General features: G+C 36.9%; 3 protein-coding genes across 3 annotated transcripts; 1 reads left to right on the top strand and 2 right to left on the bottom strand.

Moving 5' to 3' along the window:
* Positions 1 to 108: 108 nt before the first annotated feature.
* On the bottom strand, positions 109 to 8,923 carry LOC112456324. The gene is made up of 9 exons (XM_025018783.1): positions 8,817 to 8,923; positions 5,119 to 5,224; positions 2,574 to 2,738; positions 2,125 to 2,225; positions 1,930 to 1,997; positions 1,193 to 1,503; positions 925 to 1,105; positions 709 to 826; positions 109 to 643 (listed from the first exon to the last, which is right to left on the bottom strand). The coding sequence occupies exons 2-9, from the start codon at positions 5,219 to 5,221 to the stop codon at positions 308 to 310; spliced, it is 1,383 nt and encodes a 460-aa protein (XP_024874551.1). The 5' UTR covers positions 5,222 to 5,224; positions 8,817 to 8,923; the 3' UTR covers positions 109 to 307.
* Positions 8,924 to 10,915: 1,992 nt separating this feature from the next.
* LOC112456321 (probable H/ACA ribonucleoprotein complex subunit 1) lies at positions 10,916 to 12,821 on the bottom strand. Its single transcript, XM_025018778.1, has 2 exons — positions 12,734 to 12,821; positions 10,916 to 11,831 (listed from the first exon to the last, which is right to left on the bottom strand). Exons 1-2 carry the CDS (start codon positions 12,788 to 12,790, stop codon positions 11,157 to 11,159), a joined length of 732 nt encoding a protein of 243 aa, XP_024874546.1. The 5' UTR covers positions 12,791 to 12,821; the 3' UTR covers positions 10,916 to 11,156.
* Positions 12,822 to 19,026: 6,205 nt separating this feature from the next.
* LOC112456316 (WAS/WASL-interacting protein family member 1-like) lies at positions 19,027 to 20,567 on the top strand. The gene is made up of 2 exons (XM_025018770.1): positions 19,027 to 19,266; positions 19,756 to 20,567. The coding sequence occupies exons 1-2, from the start codon at positions 19,201 to 19,203 to the stop codon at positions 20,461 to 20,463; spliced, it is 774 nt and encodes a 257-aa protein (XP_024874538.1). The 5' UTR covers positions 19,027 to 19,200; the 3' UTR covers positions 20,464 to 20,567.
* The last annotated feature ends 670 nt before the right edge of the window (positions 20,568 to 21,237 follow it).

Here is a 21,237-nt window from a genome sequence, read left to right as displayed (position 1 = left end):
TATATATATATATATAATATAATATAAAATGGTGAGAATATATATAATAGAAAAAAATTTGAACTATGGGAAATTTTGGATTTATTACACATTTACTTTGCTATATAATACAGTAGAAATCATCATTTATTAAGAAGTGTTGACATTTTGTAAAAATTCTTGACATATTAATGATTCCTATTTAAAGAAAAAATAAAAGTACAGCTAATATTGTAATTTTAACTTGTGTACCACAGGCCTTTTTTCAAATTCATGCATGCTTATCGCATACTCATCTAATGTTTGTTTTAATTTAAGGTTTGCATGATTATAATTCAAAGAAATATTTTATATCTTCATTATTACAAGTTTTATAAATAAATTCAGTTAATTGTTCTTCAGCAATATTTTTAACATTAATTTCAATATTTTTAACAATTTTGTCTTGCCACTTTTCTGTCAACCAAGTAAATATTGTGGATGCTAAACTATTGAGTGGACCTAAACCAGTCATTTCTAGGTTGATTTTGCCAAATTCCACTTTGACGTACTCCAAATTTACGCCGCACGTTTTGTCATAATTAATGACTAGTCTTGCTGTCATTGCTAATCCATCGACAGTTCCGAGGATATTGCCACTGATCGTGGTTGGTCCAATTTCAAGCTGTATATCAAGGCAAATATTATAATTTAGGAAAAAAATGAATCTTTTATGTCTAATATTTTTACCTTGTAATAATCATACTTAAACTTAGCCATGGAAAGTCCAAAGCTAGTTTGTATAATGTGTGTTTGCCCTATGTTAGACATAACTGCATCTTTCGTTCTCTTTAATGTCGAGAGATCTCTGAAAAATTAATTATCTTGCAGAAAGTAGTGTTCAATAAAAATATTATGCAAAAAATATTAATTTTCTCGATTGTATTATGAGATAATAGTACTCACTCGAAAATTCCGTTATCTGTTTCGAAATGACATTTTATCATTCCAAGTACTATGTTATATGTTTTTATTACACCAGGAATTTTAATTATGGATTTTTTATTCTGCTTAATATAATTTATCACTTTTTTTAGAAGAATGTCCATAGGAACGTTCAACAAAATTGAGGGGGTCCACCATGTATCTTGAAAAAAGGTGAAAATTACAAAAATGAATAGATTTACTAGATTTCGATCAATGAAATCATAGATACTTTAGTGAATTTTCTCACTTTTGGAATTTTCATCTTTTTTCAAAATATATGGTCGACGCCGTATTACTACGGATAACATAAAAAGAAAAACGACGAGATATTCTTTTTTGAATAAAATATAATATAAAAATAAAATTAATAGGACTACTGCAACCGTTAGGTTGTTAGGACGAATAATATGAAGTATATTGTATCCATATGCTTCATATCTACTGATATTCTGAAGTTGTTCTGCCTTTAATGCTCTTATTTTTTGACAAGGAAGCTCTTGAGCACAAGATTGAACGTAATAAATAATCGTTTTTTCCACAGCCTTTGGTAGATTAGTACTAAAAGAGAATATCCATTTGATAAAGAAATTTCATTAATACATTAGGCTCTATGGCCCATTAACTTAACTTATCTTATGAATTTTAATTCTTTGACAGCCTCTTAACTTCAATTAAATGTTAAGGAAAAAATTATTGTAAAAATTATCTACATTTAAAATATCTAAAAAAATATGATTTTATAACTAAAATCTAATTATTGATAGATTTTATATATTATATGTAGAATTTAATTTATTGTCTGTTGGATTCATGCTAAATTCAGCTCTATGCACAAGTTTATCAATAATTAGATCTTATGAAATTATATTTTTTAAATCGTTTTAAAATAAATTTTTCTTTATCAGTCTAATTTGCAAATTTTTCCCCGGAGAAATATCTTATTTTATTTCCGTAATAAAATTTTTAAAGAGTTTCGTGTCTTACCTGCCTTTGATATTCGTCGGTAAAAATAAGCGACAGTCTTGGACTGCATAATCTTTTTTGCTTAGTTTCTGTAACGATGGAAAGCCGAGGATAATAATTATCGGACGGGCGAACTATAATTATCTTACAAAGCGAATAGTCGCGCTCAATTTTCTTCCGGTCGTTATTTAAACGATTATGGAGCGTTAAACTTACTTGAAGCGTACCGATTCCTAAAATGATACCACTAGCATTCCAAGAAAGTTTTTCGGATGAGATATACTGTTGAGTCACCGGATATTTAGGTGACACATATCCTGAAAAATGTAATCCTTTGTAATTAATGTAGCCTGGATATCGCAGGATAAATAAAAACAGAATAATATTGGCAGACGTGAAAATTGGTATTAAATTAATTATATAATTGATCAATTTAATTAGAAATTTACACATGTGTTAACTGAATTAATTTCTGCTTTGTCATCAGTTTTCTATTGGAAGCTTCAATATTTACCATAATTAAGGTAGTTATTAAGGTACTTATTAATATTCAGTAATATATTAAGGTAATAACACAGTTTATCTGACAATATAATAATCGAAAAAAAGATTATATTTCAAAATTTTTTTATAGAAAAATTGATTTTTAGTAGATTAATAATTACCTTTGAATTCTATGACGGTTTCGTTGAAGACAACATTCACTGGCTTTATTTCGGGATAAGAGAAAATTCCGACGTGTGGGTTGTGCCTGATTAATAATTCGGTGCCGTAAACAACATGTTCGTTTTCAGTTATTTGGACCGTGAAACTATCCGGCTGACTGCATACTGAGACACAAACATTCGGGTCGTAATAACAATTTTTATAGTTATTCGTGTGGAACCGCTCATATTGACGTCATATAAAAAGGAATTTTGTGCGATAGTACATATTAGATACGTCTAAGGTCGTTTTGTATATAATTTTGATCACTTGTCGCGATTGTGGTAAGGTAAGATAATTATGACGGCCCTCACCTTCCAGCTATTTGTCACGTTGCGAAAGGTTGAGCGGAAACATTATTTTTACGTTATTGCATTTAAAACGAAATTATCATGATGTCGCAAACTGAACTCGGGAATTACGTCTTACATATCGTGAAGTTTTATTTCCGAACGGATGTAAATCATCTTTTCCAATTTGCAACAGGATTTATGTATGTAGGGTAAACTGAGGCGAATCGGATCAGTATAAGCTTTGAGACAGTTTTCGTTAATATTTTGTTTCAAACAAGTTGTTTTATTGTGCCAGCTACTTCCGTACATTCCCCCCCCCTCCCGCACTGGAAATAATAGACAACAGCTCTGTATTGCGTATAATTTAGTGTCAGTCGACGATTGAATCATAGAAGTGTAGAGATCGCGAGTGCACGAAGACATTTTGGCGCTAATGTAAAATCACGATCTCAATTTTGTGATTTTGTAACGAAAAGATAAATTGAAACTTATGCAAATTAAATGATTTTTATAGTGTATAGTGTATAGTTTGCTAAATCAGTCTAGTAAGTAGTTTAAATAAAATTATTCCTTTTATTACCTTTTTATCGAGAAAGAAAAATTAATCCGACTTGCCTCGGTCTACCCTACAACTATCAAATCAAATTCAATGAATTAAGCTGTTTTTTTTTTCATTACTTATAATAAGCAATCTGCTCCTTATTTTGTTACGAATGATTTTTAACTTCATGTTGCTCCATTTTTCTATAGCAAAGAAGCATTTACGAAAGAATATGTTGCATAATGCCGCTGTAGGCACTACGGGAGATTTTATATGATTGCGTGAAAGGCAAGATCAAGAGAGAGAAATTGTATTATAGATAATATATGATTTGCCGCATTGCCGAACCTTATATGTTATTTGATTATCAAGATAGCGTACTGTTTTATGTATTGAAATTCGATTTTAGCATAATAATATGCTTTTCCTTCCTGATCTTTATCGATCTTTGAAAGTAATTGCATTTTGAAAGGGATTTGTTGCACAAGCACGAATTCGTCGTAAGAATATATTTTTTTTAATTTGCGCGCGCTGTAATTTCTGTCAAGTGCGCTTAAGGAGTGACACCTTCTAATTAAACCTTTTGAACAAGTTTAAGCGATCTCCCTCGTTGTTTCGCGACGCGGGAGGTTGCGGAAACGTACGTATTAATCTGCATATCATCGCGCGCATCGCGATGTAATTTTAAACCGCGCTATTCTCCCCAAGTGCAACATTACACGGCAAAGTGGCTAACGTTACGGGAAACCGAGTCGTGACGGCGCAATTTCCTTCGCGTTTATATCCTAGACGAGGAACAAAAAGCCTCGCGGGAAAATCGCGCTCACGTGAGGCGGCCGGCAGAAGTAGTCCGCGCGAAAGTCGATGCACTTTTACACCGCGCCGGTAGTGATGCATAAGCGGTCCTGTACACGATCGAGGAAGTGCACAGAGTCGGTTGTAATGCGTAATCGTGGTTACTGCACTGCGAATAGCGTGCTGTACGGCGTATAATATTACGACACCATCGTGTACACAGCCCTCCGGATCTTCCCTAGAATTTCAAAGCTTTTCCGCGATGACATAAATGAAGCAGAAATCGACATAACGAAATGAGAAATATTGTCAACGCATTTTATCGTCGATAATAAGCTCGTGCGACATTTATATCGCGATTGATTTTTTTTCTTTTATTCTCGATTTAATTATTGATTGTGTGATGGATGATACAAATAGATCTTTTCCAATATTTTTATTCAATAAATTTCATTATTTTACTGCTGTTTAGTTTCTTTTTTGCTTTATAATTATTAAACGCGAGTTATCACATTTACATTTGCATCATATAGTAAGATTATTACTCGAATAATTCAAGTACCAAAAATTTGAGGAAAGTCAAAATAAAGATTATGTAAATGAATAATTATTTATGTTATTTCGTTATCAACGGATTTTTGAATGACGATAAAGTAAGTTTAATTCTTTGTTGCATGGTTGTTTAATCGCGTAATATACTGTTTACTATAGACGTTCTTCTTTGATGAAAGTTAAACTTGATAAATTTAACCGCACTTTTTGCGACGCGGTTTATAAGAATTCTGGGAATTTACATTCAGATATTACGTAAAAGAAATTAAGGTAAAAACTTCGTTGAATTATTTCAGTCTACTTGTACCGTCCGATATTACTTACCTATCAGCTGCGACGGCTCTCCCGCGGATCGATATATTATTGTTACCAGCGCAATTAGGAAAAACCACGCGGACCGACTAGAACTTCCAGACAATACGACCATTTTCTGCGGTTTAAGATTAAATGGTCAAGTTGGGAGAACATAAAGCTGTGGCTTGTGGTTAACAGTAGAAGTTTGATCGGTCTTAAAGTAAGCAAGAAGGAAGCAATGCGCGTGTTAGTTTTTATTAATAAACTGAAAGAAGTATATTGAAACATCTCTATAATTACGCCAAATAATAAATCCGCTTTAAATCAAAGAATATAATAACAATTTTGATCCGATTTTCAAAAGAGAAAGAAGAAAGAGATTATTAAGTGATTCACGATATTGATCAAATTGACTATACAATAATTATCTAACAGTCTAACTGATTCGAAGAAGGCAATCTACAAAAACAGTCTTTTAATATCAACATGACATATCAGTAAGCAAACAGATATCTCTCTCTTGCTACAGATATCTTTGTTCATGAATTTTCAAATAACGGTCGTAACATGATACAATTTGATCAGCTTCGTGAGTCACCGTATATCAATTTTGAATATAGCATACTTTTCATTATTTTTAAAATTTAAAGTAATGAAGTTTATTTATTGTATACGCATATATATATAATTTGAACAGTAATATACACATAGGGTCTGTTTTTTTAGCTGCACTGGTGCACACTGATGCCGTAAGTTAAAGTGAAACTAAATAATGTACTTGTCTCACTCCAACTTATTGCACCAGTTCAGTCTAGTTCAGCCAGTGCAGCTAAAAGAAACAGACGGATATATACACACGTAAACATAGAGTATAGAGATACACAGTTAAAAAAAAAATAACAGTTTTTTTTTTACTACAATGGTTTATAGGATAATTCGTATCACACAAGACCTCCTGATCGAATAAATGCATTGGTTTTCTGTCATATTTATTTTAATGACGTTATAGGTATTTCTGTTCTAATAATATTGACTTCAATTGATAAAAATTTATACATTTATGTATAATGAATACAGAGATAAAACTTATCACTGATATTTTTTAGACAAATGGCAATACGTGAAACAAAAAGTCATACGTGAGTACATTTTTTGATAAATGTTTTTTTAAGATAAATGTGGGTAATGTGGGTAATAAAATAAATGTGGGTAATATACAAATAAATCTCTATTTTTATATGTAATAAATTGGGTGATTATAAATTTTATTAAAGGTTCCCATCTCTGCCAATTTGGCAGATTTTACTACAACTAAGAACTTCGGTAGGGCTATGCAAAAATATCGTAGATTATCTTAAATTGCGGGCCAATTAGAACCGTCCAATTATACCGATTTATTATGGTCCATACGCTCTTTTCACTCTTTAGGGTTATTACCTCCGTATTTCGGATCGATAGTGTGGCAATTTACTTGGCCGCTCGGCTAACCTCGGATTTATTACCATTTCGCACGTACAAGAATTAATGTGCAATTTCGCCATGATCAATTACTTCTAATTATAATAATAGACTGAGATCGGTTATTTTTACAGACAATTATTGCATTTATTGCAAAGAGAGAATTATGAAAGGAATATTATAATTTATGAGTTAAAAACTAAACTGTTTTTTTTTATTACTGATTTTTCAGAGTAGAGATTTTATATTCATTTTATACGATTTACAATGGAGGAATATCTGTATTCCACTTTAAATGCATGAGGATATGATGTTTGCTTTGAGATAAATATTCAAATGAGAGGCCACCTGTGGTAATAATTAAGAGAAAAAATAAAAAAATGAAGTGTGTGTGGGTGATTGAATTTCTATATATACATGTACACACGCATAAATATACACACATAGACGCATGATGTTAATGATTGCATAATTATTTAATTAAGTGAATTTATGGGAAGAAAAAATAATCGACTATTAATATTATTACAAAACGATGTTAATTAATTGCGTTTTTTGCAAATTTTATTCCGTTTGTATTGTATGGAACGTGCGTACACAGCCAGAAGATCAAAGAAAATATATTTAACATTGTAATCGAAAAACAATCCTGTAGTAAATGAAACAAATAATATCTATTAATACCGTTAACGTCATGTACTAATTAAATTGTTATTAGGAAGTTTTTGCAATATCGTTTTTCAGATACCGTAACCGTATCTGAAAGACAGTATTGCAAAAACTCCCTATTGAAACAGTTTTTTTCGTTTTATTATCATAGAAAGAAAAGACATATTTGATATTACGTTTTCTTTGATCGATATCTTGGAATTTCTTTTTTTGAGGTAACAAACTTTTACTTTGGTTACCTTATTACGAAAGTATAGTTTTACCAGTAAAACGCAAACTTTCTACATTATTGATAACATCAATATTAACGTTATGTCGATGATCATTTATTCTTTGTGCAAACAAGTGAGATTATCGAGATACGCGGATAGAAAGGATACTGGCACTTCTTTTGCACCTCGATAGAATATGTTTTTGCAATTCTATTAAAAATTAGACATTATAAAAATGCTATATACTTTTTAGATTCTAGAGATATATGTCAAACCATTATTGTCTCATTAGCTGTAAATTAGCAATAAATTTATCTTGAAATTGATATATCAGGAGATTTTTTTTAAGATAAGACTTACAGGCGTGTTAATATTTGTGTTATCAAATTGCAATCATATATGGCAGTATCGGCGCGTGTTTACGATACACTTTTCGCGAAAGAATAAGGAAATATGACAGTCGCGAAAGTGCATAGAGCGCAACGACCATCGTTTTCTGCCTTACTCAGCCGCGTCGCTTCTCCGCCCACGAGATTTCTCTAATTGAGCGCGATAAGATCGCCGTCTGGAATCTTATTAACGGCGTGGTTGCGACGTAACGAACATCCGTAAAAAGAAACAGTCGGGGGTCGCGCTCGCATAAAATCACGACGTAAAATTGCAGTTTCGCGCCGCATTTACATCGTAAATGTGCATTGTGCTTCGGGTTACGTCTATGGGAAATGTCTTGACGTAATACTATATTTGACAATTCAGAATTAATATCATCGATCTTAACATCCTCATTATGTGTTTTTTTTTTTTTTCAAATTCTTAAGAGACGTTCGTAACCAAGATTGATGCTTACATAAGTCACGGTTCCTCAAAATACAATGCAAAAAGTGCATGTTGCATAATTGAGACAAGATGTCAAGACGCACGCATATAGCTTTACTTGAGTGACACATTTGAAAGAAATGTAATTAAAAGTTAATAATGTTGGGCAAGTCAATATAAGACAATTTTTCAAGTGTTTTTTATATTTTGAGAGATAAAAAAATAATGCAACAGTGTTCAATAACGGTACATTTATCTTTGTATAGTTGGTAGGCAACTCCACGTTTTTATGATTACTATTACAGCCTTTACAATCTCCGAGAAAAAGCAATCGCGCGCTTTTCTTGAATGGTCTGCCGCTTGTTGAAGAGGATTGCATCACAGTTAAACGAAACAGCGTAGTCACCATGCATTTGCATATACTTATTATATAATCCTGCGTTCGGGGCTATACCGAATGTTTATAAACGTAACATGTGCATCTCAGTTTATTCCTGTATGCACATTCGCGACTAATCGAAGAAATCTCTCTTCCCTTTTACGCGAACTTCCTAGGCTATTAACTATGATTACCTGGCACGCAGCGTGTTAGATAACTCGGGATTTGCTCATCGACCGACTGTGCGTGTCTCGATCAGCGTGTAACACTTTTGCACACTCGTAAGAAGATAAATTTAGTCGAGGCTTCACTTGACGTCTATACCATCTCAGATAGAATGATGTTTATCAGTTTGACGTTTATCTAATCGATTATATAGGTGATATTGAACGTGTTGCTGTCCCATGACCAAATTGATTTTCGCGACCGTAATAATGGTATAGTTCACCTATAACGAAAGTATCGTTCCCTGCGGCACCTAAATAAATAAATAAATAAAGGCGTACCGACGTTGCTACTCATAATTTCGCCAAATTGCATTGGGCGTACGAGCGATGCATTTCTCGATGCATATGTAACGCAAGCGTGACGGTCTCCCTCGTCCCAGGAGCCAACTTCCTTGGATTTTAAGATCGCTTGTGTGCCCGTCGCGCCAGTCTGCAGTCGCTTTCAGTTTCTAGCCTAGTATGTGCAGCGGAAGCGGACTCAGCATGCGGAAATGAGTTCAGGGTGTGGTGAAACGACGTTCTATCCGATCATACGATATCGAGACGATGAAAGTAAAGCGCCGGGGAAAAGGAGGAGAGCCGCGAGAACGAGAACGAGCTGCGATGACGATGTCGGCGACGTTGAATACCTCTCGTGTGGCTCGTGTCTCTCGAGCCGGCTCGGTTTCGGTTTACGCGGTATGTAACCGCGTATTAACGAGAGACATACTATCGTCCGGACGAATCATGCCGCCGCAAGATGTACATAATGGTACATAAGATGCACGTAGGTGGAGGAACTTGCATAGTCGACGTACCAGTCTGTAACCGTAATTAGGAGATAATTAGGTCTACCTTCTATTATCGCAAAGTTATCTTAGCTATATGCGTAAGATGGACACAACCTATCGTACGGGAAAGTTTGGAGACGATACAAACCTGGAAATATAAAAGCGAAACTAGCGGCAACATTATTTGCCTACGGTAACTTTTATGGAAAAGAATGCGAGGAAGTCTATTAATTCCAACGATGCCAATTACGTTCAGAATAATCTAGTTATATCTCGTATAGAACTGTCTAATTAGATTACCGATCAAGCCATTAAGTTGAGAAATGCACAAACCGCAAGATTGTCTATAACACAGTTGATTTACCGTCGTTTGTATATAATTTATGCGAATTTCTCAGATATCTCGGGAGCACGAGCATGTTCATGATTAATCGACAAAATATGATATTAAATAAAATGATAGGCTTAATATTTTGCAATTGATAGGCTGCTTCTGATGCGTATATTGAAAGCATTTATTTAACTACCTCCATATCAATTTACATAAGAAATATTTGCGTAGGTATGTGTGATAGATGTTAAAAAATCACGTATTTCGGAACACGTTACGCATAATTAGGCTAAACTTGCATGTAAAAGCAACTATCTAAGACACCGATATATCTGACCATAAATTTTGATAATATCGGACAGATGTCGTAAAGGCGTTTGCGCGTAAATGGCGTTTCGAAATCGCGCGACTGTTTGGCAACAGCCCTTTCCGATTTTTACACACTTCCCACTGCGTCCCAGGAATGGATCGCCGAACGATCGGTGTAGCCCTGAAAAATCAAACGACGCAATTGACGGCTTAACGACTTGGTCGCGCCAGGCGATTCTTTGTGGCGCAAGGCGTGCATACGTCGCGCACGATAGCGCGTGATGCGTGTGTCGAAAGTGTGTCCGCAAGATTAATCTCCCAGGGAGAGAGGCGAGAGGATATTCGCAGATATTTATTCCGGGCTTTTTGCACACTCTGACATTTACGTCTTACGCTTTCCCCTTCCGCCGGCCGCCCGTCTACTTTAACGATCCCTACAAGAGACGCTTTTTCTATGCGGTACATATATGCCTCTTATGGTGAAACAGGTGTACCTTTCTTGGTGCAACTCGCGTAATATCAAGGAGTGAAAGTTTCCTCGCAATTCCTCATAATCGCATAACGTGTCCGGCTAATACGTCTCTCTCTCTGCTGCTTCCTCTTCAGCCCTCCCAACATCATTCGAGCAGTGTTTCGTAAGCATGCAATCGTTACGTAAAAAAAAATACTTTATTCATTTTTACATTTACGGGGTGTATAGTACAATTCGAGGATAGGATCGCGAAGAATACAATATTTGCGCATTGACTTCTATTAGAACGATGTGGCAGCTTTTGCCGGTCAACTCCTCGATCCTTCGACGATCAATCCCTCGAATAGATCTCCTGGTCTCTTGGGCGAGCCGTCAAACAAAAGGGAAGACGATGAAAGTCTTCGCTTCTTCTCGCGCTCATTTTCTCAATGTCCAAATCCGCCGAAATCATGACCGCCAAAATCGTGGCCGCCAAATCCACCGCCAAAGTCACCGCCGCCGAAACCGCCGCCGAAACCGCCGTCGTCGTGACCCTTAACGAGCACGGGATAAGCCTCTTTGACGACTACAGGTACCTTGACCGGATAGGGCACTGGTTTCGCCACTTCGACGGGGACCTTGACTGGTACCTTGACTGGATAGGGGACCTTCACGGGCACCTTCACGGGTACTTTGACCGGATAGGGCACTGGCTTCTCCACTGTGTATGGAACGTGCTTCGTGACCTCCACGGGATAGGGTTGTGGTACGTGGACCGGATAGGGACGGTCGACGGGCACTTTGACCGGCACCTTCACCGTGTAGGGCACGTGCTTCGTGACCTCCACCGGATAGGGATGCGGTACTGGCACGTGCTTCGTGACTGTCACCGCCTTGATGTGATCAGTGGAGATTATTTCGCCACCGCCCAGGCCGCCTCCGAATCCACCGCCTAAATCATGGCCATCGAAACCGCCCAGGCCGCCTCCGAAACCACCGTGATCACCTAGGCTCAGCTCCAATCCGCGCTTCGACTTTTCATCCTTGGGCTTAGCGCTAGACTCGGTCTTTTTCGCCTCCTCGGCTACGACCGATAATACTAGGCCGCATAGGAGTATTACCTGCCGGAAGCGAAGAAACGATGAATCTCTTTGATTTTATAAATCGTTCGATAAATGTGGTCGTGTGATTTACGGAGCATGTATGAGATTGTATAAGCTTTACTGCAATTTACTTTGATAATGTTTTGCGGAACTAATGAATGTTTACCATATGTCATATTGCATTATTACGGTAATTTGTTCGAGATTGGTATTAGTATTTAACTAGATAATACATATCGATAAACGTTAACATTTTTTAATCGCAATTTATTTAAAAGCAATGTTTGGATATTAGGAGTATTTATCGTATTTTTAAAAACTTTAAAATTTTGAAAAATATTTGAAAGAAATGTTTAAAATTAGATATCGAAAAATTTTTAAACAAAACGGAATTGTTAGATAAATTTAGAGTTGTAATTATAATGTATAATACTGCTGAAATTTTTGGAAATGTGATCTACACTGAGAAAAATTTTTTTAGTAAATATTAGGTTGCATACAACTGTGACTCCATTTACTAAAATAAAGAAAAATGTTTTCTTTATTAATATATGTGCATTCACTGAGAAAAATATACTGATAAAAAGGTAAATTTTCTTTATTCTAATAAATGGAGTTACAGTTATATATGCAAACTAATATTTACTAAAATGCAGAAAAAATTTTTCTCAGTGTATGTTTTGATAATGGTTTCAAAAGGAACGACATATTCAATTTCGGAACCTTTAATGATTTCGAGATTGGTACATGGAAGTTCGCAAGTCAAAATTTGCCTTCAAGGCTATTCATATTTGTTAGGAAAACCGGTTATCGCTTGGAAATGAGAGACTGCGCCTACAACAGACTATTGCAGACTCGTACTAAGTGCGGATCGTACTTCTACAAGCGATTCGAGCGGCTATCTTATTGGAGCTACTCACTTTTAGCTTGTCGGTGCTGTTCATGTTGGTCGGCAGTGAGCACACTGGTACCGTCATGGTCTACCCTCGCTTTTATAGGGGACGCAACGGTGTGTCCGCTGGGCAACTCGAGCGTGCCGATGAAATTGTCGGCGGGTAGGAAGTTAGGAGGAAAGGAAGACAACGCGCCGGTGGACGACGCTTTTCTTCGTCTTCCTTTGTCTTCGCGTCTGTTTTCTCTTTATTTTTTTTTCTTAACCGTCTCGCCGCGTTTTCGAGTTCGTTTAATTCGAAACAGAAACGCGTTTCTGTAACAAAAATCGAAAAAGATTTTACGTTTGCGTAAATTTCTTGCGTAAACTTTGCTCGTCGATGGCAAATGCATATGAGTAAACAAAGATAAATATACCTAAATCATCCACAGATAAAATCTTTTAATTATTATCAAATTTATTTTTATTTTAATAGTCATATTTTCTCTACTTTTATCAAATTTGAAACATTATTTATAAAATGAAGTTTATTGTATTTTATTAATGTAGGTACGTAATATATTACTTTTTCATAGAACATTTTAATACTTTATAAAAATATGCTTGATACGTAAAATATTTAGCTATTTTTTACATATTTTCTTTATGAGAAAAAAAACTGTTTACGTAATTCTTTATATTTTAATTAGTAACTTCACTATCAATTTATTTTGTAATTACGCATTATAAAGATATTGATTACAAAACACACATTAAAATAAACTACAGCGATAAACAATATTACACATTGATTTTTCATTAATGTACTTTGATTGATACTCTTCTGTATTCTGTGCTTCGGGGAGCTTCATAAATATTAAAAGCTTAATTAATGCGGGAAGAGAGAATTGAAATTTTTCGACAACATGGAAGTGTTCTTTCTTACTTGTTTCTTTTTCCTCTTCTTACCGTACGGATATATGAATGCGTTGAAACATTTGCATTCAGTCTCAACTTGTTCGAATTTAATATACTCGCCTCATTTCCATAGTCATAGCATGTTCAACGTATTATCTCTTTTCTACAGTTTCGTATGCCGCGACATTTGACGCCAAGAAGAAGATAGCCGTCGGCACCAACCGTGAAATTAAAGAGAATGATTTGAAGACGTTGGCCGCTACTGTCGTCGCTTTAATAAGAAGTTGTTGGAACTCGTTAACGCGATCGGATAAAATTCTTGCATACCGGAAATGGTTTTTCGCTGTGAAACGTAGAAACCTGGTTTCGCTCAATGTATAATGGCGATTTTTGGTTTATCACACGTAGTTCCCACGGGCACAGTTAATCTCGGAATGACTTTGTACCTCGATCTCGGTTCGAAGGGTATTAGAATACTCGCGTATCCATGGTTTATCAGGGTTATCGCTACGAATAAATTTCCATACATCTGAATTTGGATTTCCATATTTGAATCCGAAAATATTGATTTGACTTCTAGCCGGATAGGAGCATGTTTCGAGAGAGGCCGAGTGTTCCCTCCCTCTTGATTGACCGTCGATCGAACCGCAGCGAAAATCGAGGGGGCGATGTATACGATAGTTTCCACTTGACCTATACCCGGGGATTAAATCGTTTTCGATGAATTTATAGTGATTCACTAGAGACCGCAATCTGCTCGCGGTGCTGTTTTTCGACACGATCTCGAAATCTGACAATTGATGATTTCGGGCGCATCGGAAACATCAGCTTTCTTTCGAGGTTTCTTATAAGAGTTGCCTCGGTAGCGACTTATTGAAAACTATTTTCTTTAATGTAAATGAAAATTATACTCGAAAAGTTCTTTTGGAAGGTATTTATTGTACGTTGAGCATTTAGTGATAATGAAAAAAATTTTGCCATAGAATGCCACGTAGTGGTGAGCGTTAATTAGCTGAAACATCGCTCCTGGCTAATCGACAATTGCGCGAGCGCGCGTGACGACTAGCCATTAATTTCTGAAGCCGCAAGTCTAATTCATTGAATTCAAAACTAATGACACGCGCTGGTACCGAGATGGCTAATTTTCCACGGTTATTTCTACTCTAAACCGGCTATATATGTTTTTATCGAGCAGCAGCGACTGACCCGTATAAATCGATCGAAAATTACCGATTGCTGTGAACTTATTTCAATGTATATTGCATGTCTGCATAACATATATTATTTAATAAATTAATGCTATTTATTCATAACATTTATATTAATAAATCAGTGTTATGTAGGCACTAATTACATTACTAAATACATATACAACATTTATAGTAGTAACGTAATATAAAATGTTACATTTGAAAATAATATGTAGATTTGATATGTTAATATTGAACAATGTGCGATTGAAACAATCCTATCACGACAGGTATAACTTTTATGTGGTTATTGCAGACGTTCTTGTTCGTCGCGATGCATGGTATGCGTAACGTACGTAACGCTAAAGTTAGTTCTTTCCCAGGTTAAACTTCTCTGTGCACTTATTGTGTCATAAGTGGCTTTGCGCAAAATGTTATTATATGTTCTGAATTACATGTAGCGAGCCCGCGATTTTAATTGCGAAGTTATTTGCTCGAAAGTCTTCCTGCAGCAAGAATAACGTCAGGAAACTGTTGATAGCCTAGCTACTCGCTATATGTGAATACCAGATTAAATCTATCGCAGTGAAAACTTCAGCCTGTTTTTTTTTCTTTTCTGTTCGAACGATTGTAGTAACATTACGTATACGGAACTTCGTGAAGTAAGCTGGCTGATTATGTTTGCCGGATATAATGCAAACGATACGTGCTCGCATATTGAAGGTGGCGATCCCGGTGATCGTACACTTTCTACCAATCTCCCGATATGAGGCCGCAATTATATAAATTTTGACACATCGCGTACTTCCTCCCTACAAATCTCGCTTAGAAAGCTTTTTCACAAAACCGCTAAAACCGCTTTTGATCTCATACGTGACGCAAAACCGAGCTTATGTGCGCCATATGCAGATTTAATACTTTGCACCTGTGTCTAATGTCAACTTAAATGTCTGCATCTGATGTACCTTTCCCCTGCCAAAGTTCATTAGAATCGTAGAGACAACGTCATTAATTTAATCAACGTGGTATTTTTTCAAGTGGTGGTCTCGTCCACGTAAACGCAAATTGATTTTGCGGGAAGCCATCTCCGAAGCCATTCTTGAGAAACCGTGACGCGAACTTTCAATTGGCGACCCTTATCTCCGCAAAATTTTTTTTTCTCGAAGTTTGAGTTGCTTGAACTTTAGACCGCAGAGAGGGTGGCAACGGTGGCGTATAAATGCGCCCTAAGTGCACCAGTGGATTCTCGCGCGTTACGAGACGGCAGTGCGGGCGGACGTCGTCGGCAGCGGGATTTTCGCGTAGTCTGCATTTCTGCTTCACCGACCGCAAGCGTAACCTTATGCAATAATGGGAAAGGCTTTGGAGTCGACCAGACCGCGGCTCTCATGAATATATGGATAGATGTTCTCGCTCAAGGTGTTTATCAAGCCGTTTTCTATAGTTACGCCCTTCCAACTTCCATCGCCCATCGAACACAAACATAATTTGTGCAATTCTCTTTCATCTCTCTAAGATAAGAGATAAAAGAGAATTTCAGTTTTCTGGTCTCGAGGTTTTAGTCTCTTCGAAGGTATGGATATTTTGATACACGTCTGGCGTGTCTAACGGTGATTGTAGGTTCACGAATTTTGACATTTGCTTGTATTTGATTTATTTTTTTTCACTGTGCGTGTTTCGGTAACGCGATTAGTAAGCAAATATACTTTACGCATGGTTAATTTCATGAATATTTACCAATCTTTGGAATATTGCAAAATTTTGCAATTTTTTTTATTATTAAATTACGCACAAATAGAAGTGTTTACGTATTACTCCTAGAAATAAGATAAGACGCAGTTTAATCATTAAAATACAAGCTGGCCATTTAAAAAGAACGTAGGTATCGGTGGCAAAAACTGCTTGTTGCGTAAGTCATGGACGCTTATAAGTGAAATTATAAGTAGGCTAATCTAAAAGGATTGTACTGAATATAAAATGCTTTATTGGGCTGCCAATAAAGAAACGGTTGAATAAGAAACTGATATTCGACTCTCTCTTTCACTCGTATTTTATTTTTATTTCTTAAACTAGAATGTTCAAAAATACGCGAATTGCGCATTGAAGATATTATCGTAGATATATTCTTTTTTAAAATAATTATTTCGTTAATAAGTTATAGCAGCTTAGAAAAGAGGAAATTCAATTAATGATGCAAGCAAGCGAAGCGTAATGGCATATAAAATAGACTATAATTTTAATAATTAATTAGAAAGAAGTGAACATTATCACATCACACACAATATATCATATGCAATATAGGTTCAATTATCACGTGTGTTTCAGTCGAGAGAGTTCAGCATATTAAATAAAAGTTTAACTCGATCGGTTAAATGAATTTGTAATAAGCGTATCTTCATTAAACGAAATCTGTGACCAATGCATTAAATGATTAATACGACTATTTACTGAATAATGCAAATGCTCGCAGTGTATTGAAACTTTGCGATGGTCTATGCGAAATGTAAATATTTATTTGATATGCATATCATATCTAGCATAATAATTATACGATCAGTATATTAAACGAAACGCCATAATTGCGTATTTCTTGCGTACTAATCATCTTCGAATAAAATATCATCTGTAAGTGAGACCTTTTGCAAAGATGTCATCAGAACATGTTTACCTAGAATTACATTGGTTCACCTAGTTGCCAATAAAATGTCACTTGAGAATGATACAAGTAAAAGTTACGTTTAATGCCAAAGTATCCATGAATCGATTATGAAAGTAGTTTTAATAAAAAGTTACTGCGTCAATGACTTAAAGCGGTGGTGTATGTCTTTATAAGATCTGATAATTGTATATTAAAATCAAAGCATATAGTGTCAGGAAAATGAAAAAAAACATTGCCTTCATTTCGACATCAGGTGATTCAGGCGTTACGTTACGAACGACGCGGTTGATTGCCGGTTTAGACCTTCGATTACTTAAAAAATACTAGAATGTAAAACTTGGCGAAAGTGATTGAGAGAAAAAACAACAATAGCGCGTTGATTGTGCCATAGTGTGTTGAAATACAAATTTTCGCGTCGTCTCTTCCATAGTTATAAATGTGTGTATCATCGACCGCGCATTATTGTTAGGCGTTGTAATTTTTTTTGCAACTTCCTTCGTGTATTGCGAATTTATTTTTTAATTAAATAACCATTGAGCATGGTGCCGGGATATATAACGCGCTTGTCACACGGAGAAAGTCGAATCGTTGCACCGTTTTGTACGTACGTCGTTTCACACTATGGATTTTGTCACGCTTATGAATCTTCTTAGATTTACGGCGCAAGTCGTCGAAATCGAGCTTGCTCGTAAAGTCGGTCGTAGATTAATTGAGGAAGATTTCGATTTCTGCACGCGAACGTAAGTTTCGTTCTTCCAAGTGGTATAACGCAGCTTAATTTTCACGAAAACTATGCAATATCAAAAAGTTTCTTTCAAGTCACAGCAGTTAATTGCCTGATGAATATTGCCTGAGTGTATCAAAAGGAGTTATGTCTCGAACGGCACTCTATGAGTGCCAATAAAATGTTTCTCGAAAGTCTGCATACGCGCGAACGGCCGCCGAGATCGTAGAACTAAATTTAAGATTGTAGTCAATTGCGCGCTGTCAGATTAATTCGAACGTCCTCCATCATATTACATCCACTTATTTCTCGGGCGAAAGCATGGCTATTGGAACCTGTTATGTCTATTACAGTTTCCTTGAGACTTTCGCAATAATAATAATATTGTACCAAATATTTTAAACAAATAATATATTTAAAACAAATAATACCTATATTAATATTTTGAACAATTTTTTAAAATTATATTTTGGCTCGTACGAGTCACACTTGGTAATTGTACACCAACTTACATATTACTTATCGGTTCTTGTCATCCAAGAATTTCCTAATTGTCTCTGTCTATGGCGAATAGCGGTGTACATTGCGTAATGCGTTGAGAGCTACGATTGTTATTATGTCCGATAAAATTTACGCGAGGCGCAAACAAAAAAATGAACAAGTCTAGCATGCCCATAACGTTTCTAATGTTGAAGTGAAAGAAAGAAAGAAAGTGTGCGGATTAGGACCAAGCACGGGAAAGAGTCCGGATCAATTCCGGAGTCTTGAATCGCGGCTCTTCCTTGGTGAGGAGATAGCGATTGAAGCTGGTTGGAATTGACGGGGCGGCGACGTTACGCGGCTCGTATCCGGGCATCAGTAATCAACCTCACCCGGACGGGTAGCCCGTGGGAAAACGGCTTAATGCCGAACGGTTTTGTGCGGGATGGCGGCACAATCGGTCCACCTTAAAGCCGGCGTTCCGGCGTTGGACGAGCGATTTTCCGGGGAGTGGGCCAGCGAGCACGGCGAAAGTGCCGGTATATATGCCGCTGATTGGTACGATGCAACTTCAGTGTGCACTCCCGAAGGCTACTATGAGCACTTCGCAGGTGAGCTTGCGCTGCTGGCACAGCGGCGCGTACATAGGGCACTGGCAAGGGTATCTTTAGGGTCTCGCGCGGCGGAGAGGATTATGCACGGAATTATGCGCGATGTATGAACGCGTCGGGATTTAGTATTGGCAGTGTGAGATCATGGTGTTAGAATCGTAGAGATTATAGTGTGATTTCTTGTTTTTTACACGAGTGAAATCTCAATAAATTTACAATTTAGAATACAATTAGATATTTTACACAAATTACGCTTGTATCTCGCAAAGTTTGTCAATGTTTGATGTTCATAACAGACTATCATAGAACTTTGCTATGTATTGCGTCTCATTCCCTTTATTTGCATTTCTTGTGTTGTCAAATCGTCTGTTAAATAACATGCGTAAAATTTTTATTAACTTTAGCGAGACCTTCAAAGCTTCCCAAGTTAACCAAGCTAATCTAAGCCTTGACCATGAAGGACCGCAATTAACACACGTTTATTCACAGATCCTCGTGCTCCTCGCCCTTGTGGCGACGGTGGCTCTGGCCACTGAGACCAAGAAGTCCGACAGCAAAGGGGCCGCCGACTCAAAGGATGCCAAGAGCAAGCGCGGACTGGAACTGAGTCTGGGTCATGGCGGTGGCTTTGGTGGCGGCGGTGGTTTTGGTGGGCACGATTTCGGTGGCCTCGGCGGTGGTGATTTCGGCGGAGGATTTGGTGGCGGTCTTGGAGGAGGCGGCGGCGGCGGCGGTGGCGACGGTGGACGAATCTCCGGCATCACGATCCATCGCGAGGTCTCAGTGCCAGTTCCGGTGCCCTACACCGTCGAGAGAAATGTACCAGTACCTGTACACGTCCCGGTGAAGGTTCCAGTGGACAATCCGGTACCGTACCACGTACCAAAGCCTTATCCAGTCCCGGTAGAAAAGACTGTACACGTTCCCGTGGAGAAACCGGTCCCAGTACCCGTCAAGGTGCCCGTTAAGGTGCCCGTGAAGGTGCCTGTTCCCTATAGCGTACCTTATAAAGTACCGTACCCCGTGCACAAGGAAGTGCCCTACCCAGTCAAAGTTCCGGTCGTCGTTAAGGAATCATATCCAGTCCTTGTGCACGAGCACGGTCATGGAGGCGGTTTCGGCGGAGGTGGCTTCGGCGGCGGCTACGGCGGCGGATTCGGTGGCGGTCATGAAATCAGCTTCGACCTGCATCATTGACGATAGTCTGACGTCAATCGATATTAACGATACTCTTGTATATAATGATTATGTTTCTTTTTTTACACTGTGCTGTCTTAGCAGAATAAACATTAAATTATTAACTCGACGTTTTATAAAAACCAAGCGTTACCTTTTATCCTTTGCGTTTGCATGAGAGTATTTGTTTGAAGTTGAGCTTTATTCTACGGCAAGTGAAAATGATTTTTCTGAGTGTATCATGTTTATTCTTAACTACTTGTTTGTCTCTACGGTTTTAAGCGCATTGCGCAATCATGGCGACAAGAAATAAATTATCAATTTAAACGTCTATGAAACCGGCTTGTTGAATTTTCTTACGTAATGCACTTGCGAAGATATTGCGAGTTATCATAACTGCTACGGTATAAACCGATTCTTAGCCACTTCCTGTGAAACTAGGCGGAACATGTTACAATGTTACTAGGCGACATGTGAAAGTATCTCAACCAGTTATTATGACTGTTACGGGTCCACACACAAGTCAGGTGTACGAGGAAGCTTATTATCTACTTAAGGATTACACAGTCGAATATCGGGGAATACTTAAGTGCATGAAATTATACTTGTTATTTTTTTACATACTCGTTTAATTATAGGAGACTACTACACGATAGATACGCACTTAAAAACGATTGATAGATTTAAAGATCTTCGAGTGCTCGCTTTTTAATTTTATCACATTGTTGTTACGTTTAATCGCTATTTTAATTATATTAAAATTATTCAATTATAGTAAAACAAATTTTTATTTTA

Source organism: Temnothorax curvispinosus, unplaced genomic scaffold (genome assembly GCF_003070985.1).
Source record: "Temnothorax curvispinosus isolate PA1 unplaced genomic scaffold, ASM307098v1 QBEX01006738.1, whole genome shotgun sequence".
Classification (NCBI taxonomy): Eukaryota; Metazoa; Arthropoda; class Insecta; order Hymenoptera; family Formicidae; genus Temnothorax; species Temnothorax curvispinosus.
The sequence above is the reverse complement of the archived record's forward strand: the minus strand, read 5'-3'. Positions and strand labels throughout refer to the sequence as shown.

Bases quoted from the DNA above. Each gene is read 5' to 3' on its own strand.
- LOC112456324 (XM_025018783.1), bottom strand. From the start codon at position 5,221: ATGGTCGTATTGTCTGGAAGTTCTAGTCGGTCCGCGTGGTTTTTCCTA. The intron at 2,739-5,118 runs GTAAGTAATATC...TTTGTGTCTCAG, and splicing joins AGAGCCGTCGCAGCTGATAG to TATGCAGTCAGCCGGATAGT. The intron at 827-924 runs GTGAGTACTATT...TTAATTTTTCAG, and splicing joins ACAGATAACGGAATTTTCGA to AGATCTCTCGACATTAAAGA.
- LOC112456321 (XM_025018778.1), bottom strand. From the start codon at position 12,790: ATGACGGTACCAGTGTGCTCACTGCCGACCAACATGAACAGCACCGAC. The intron at 11,832-12,733 runs GTGAGTAGCTCC...CGCTTCCGGCAG, and splicing joins ACAGCACCGACAAGCTAAAA to GTAATACTCCTATGCGGCCT.
- LOC112456316 (XM_025018770.1), top strand. From the start codon at position 19,201: ATGCCGCTGATTGGTACGATGCAACTTCAGTGTGCACTCCCGAAGGCT. The intron at 19,267-19,755 runs GTGAGCTTGCGC...GTTTATTCACAG, and splicing joins CTACTATGAGCACTTCGCAG to ATCCTCGTGCTCCTCGCCCT.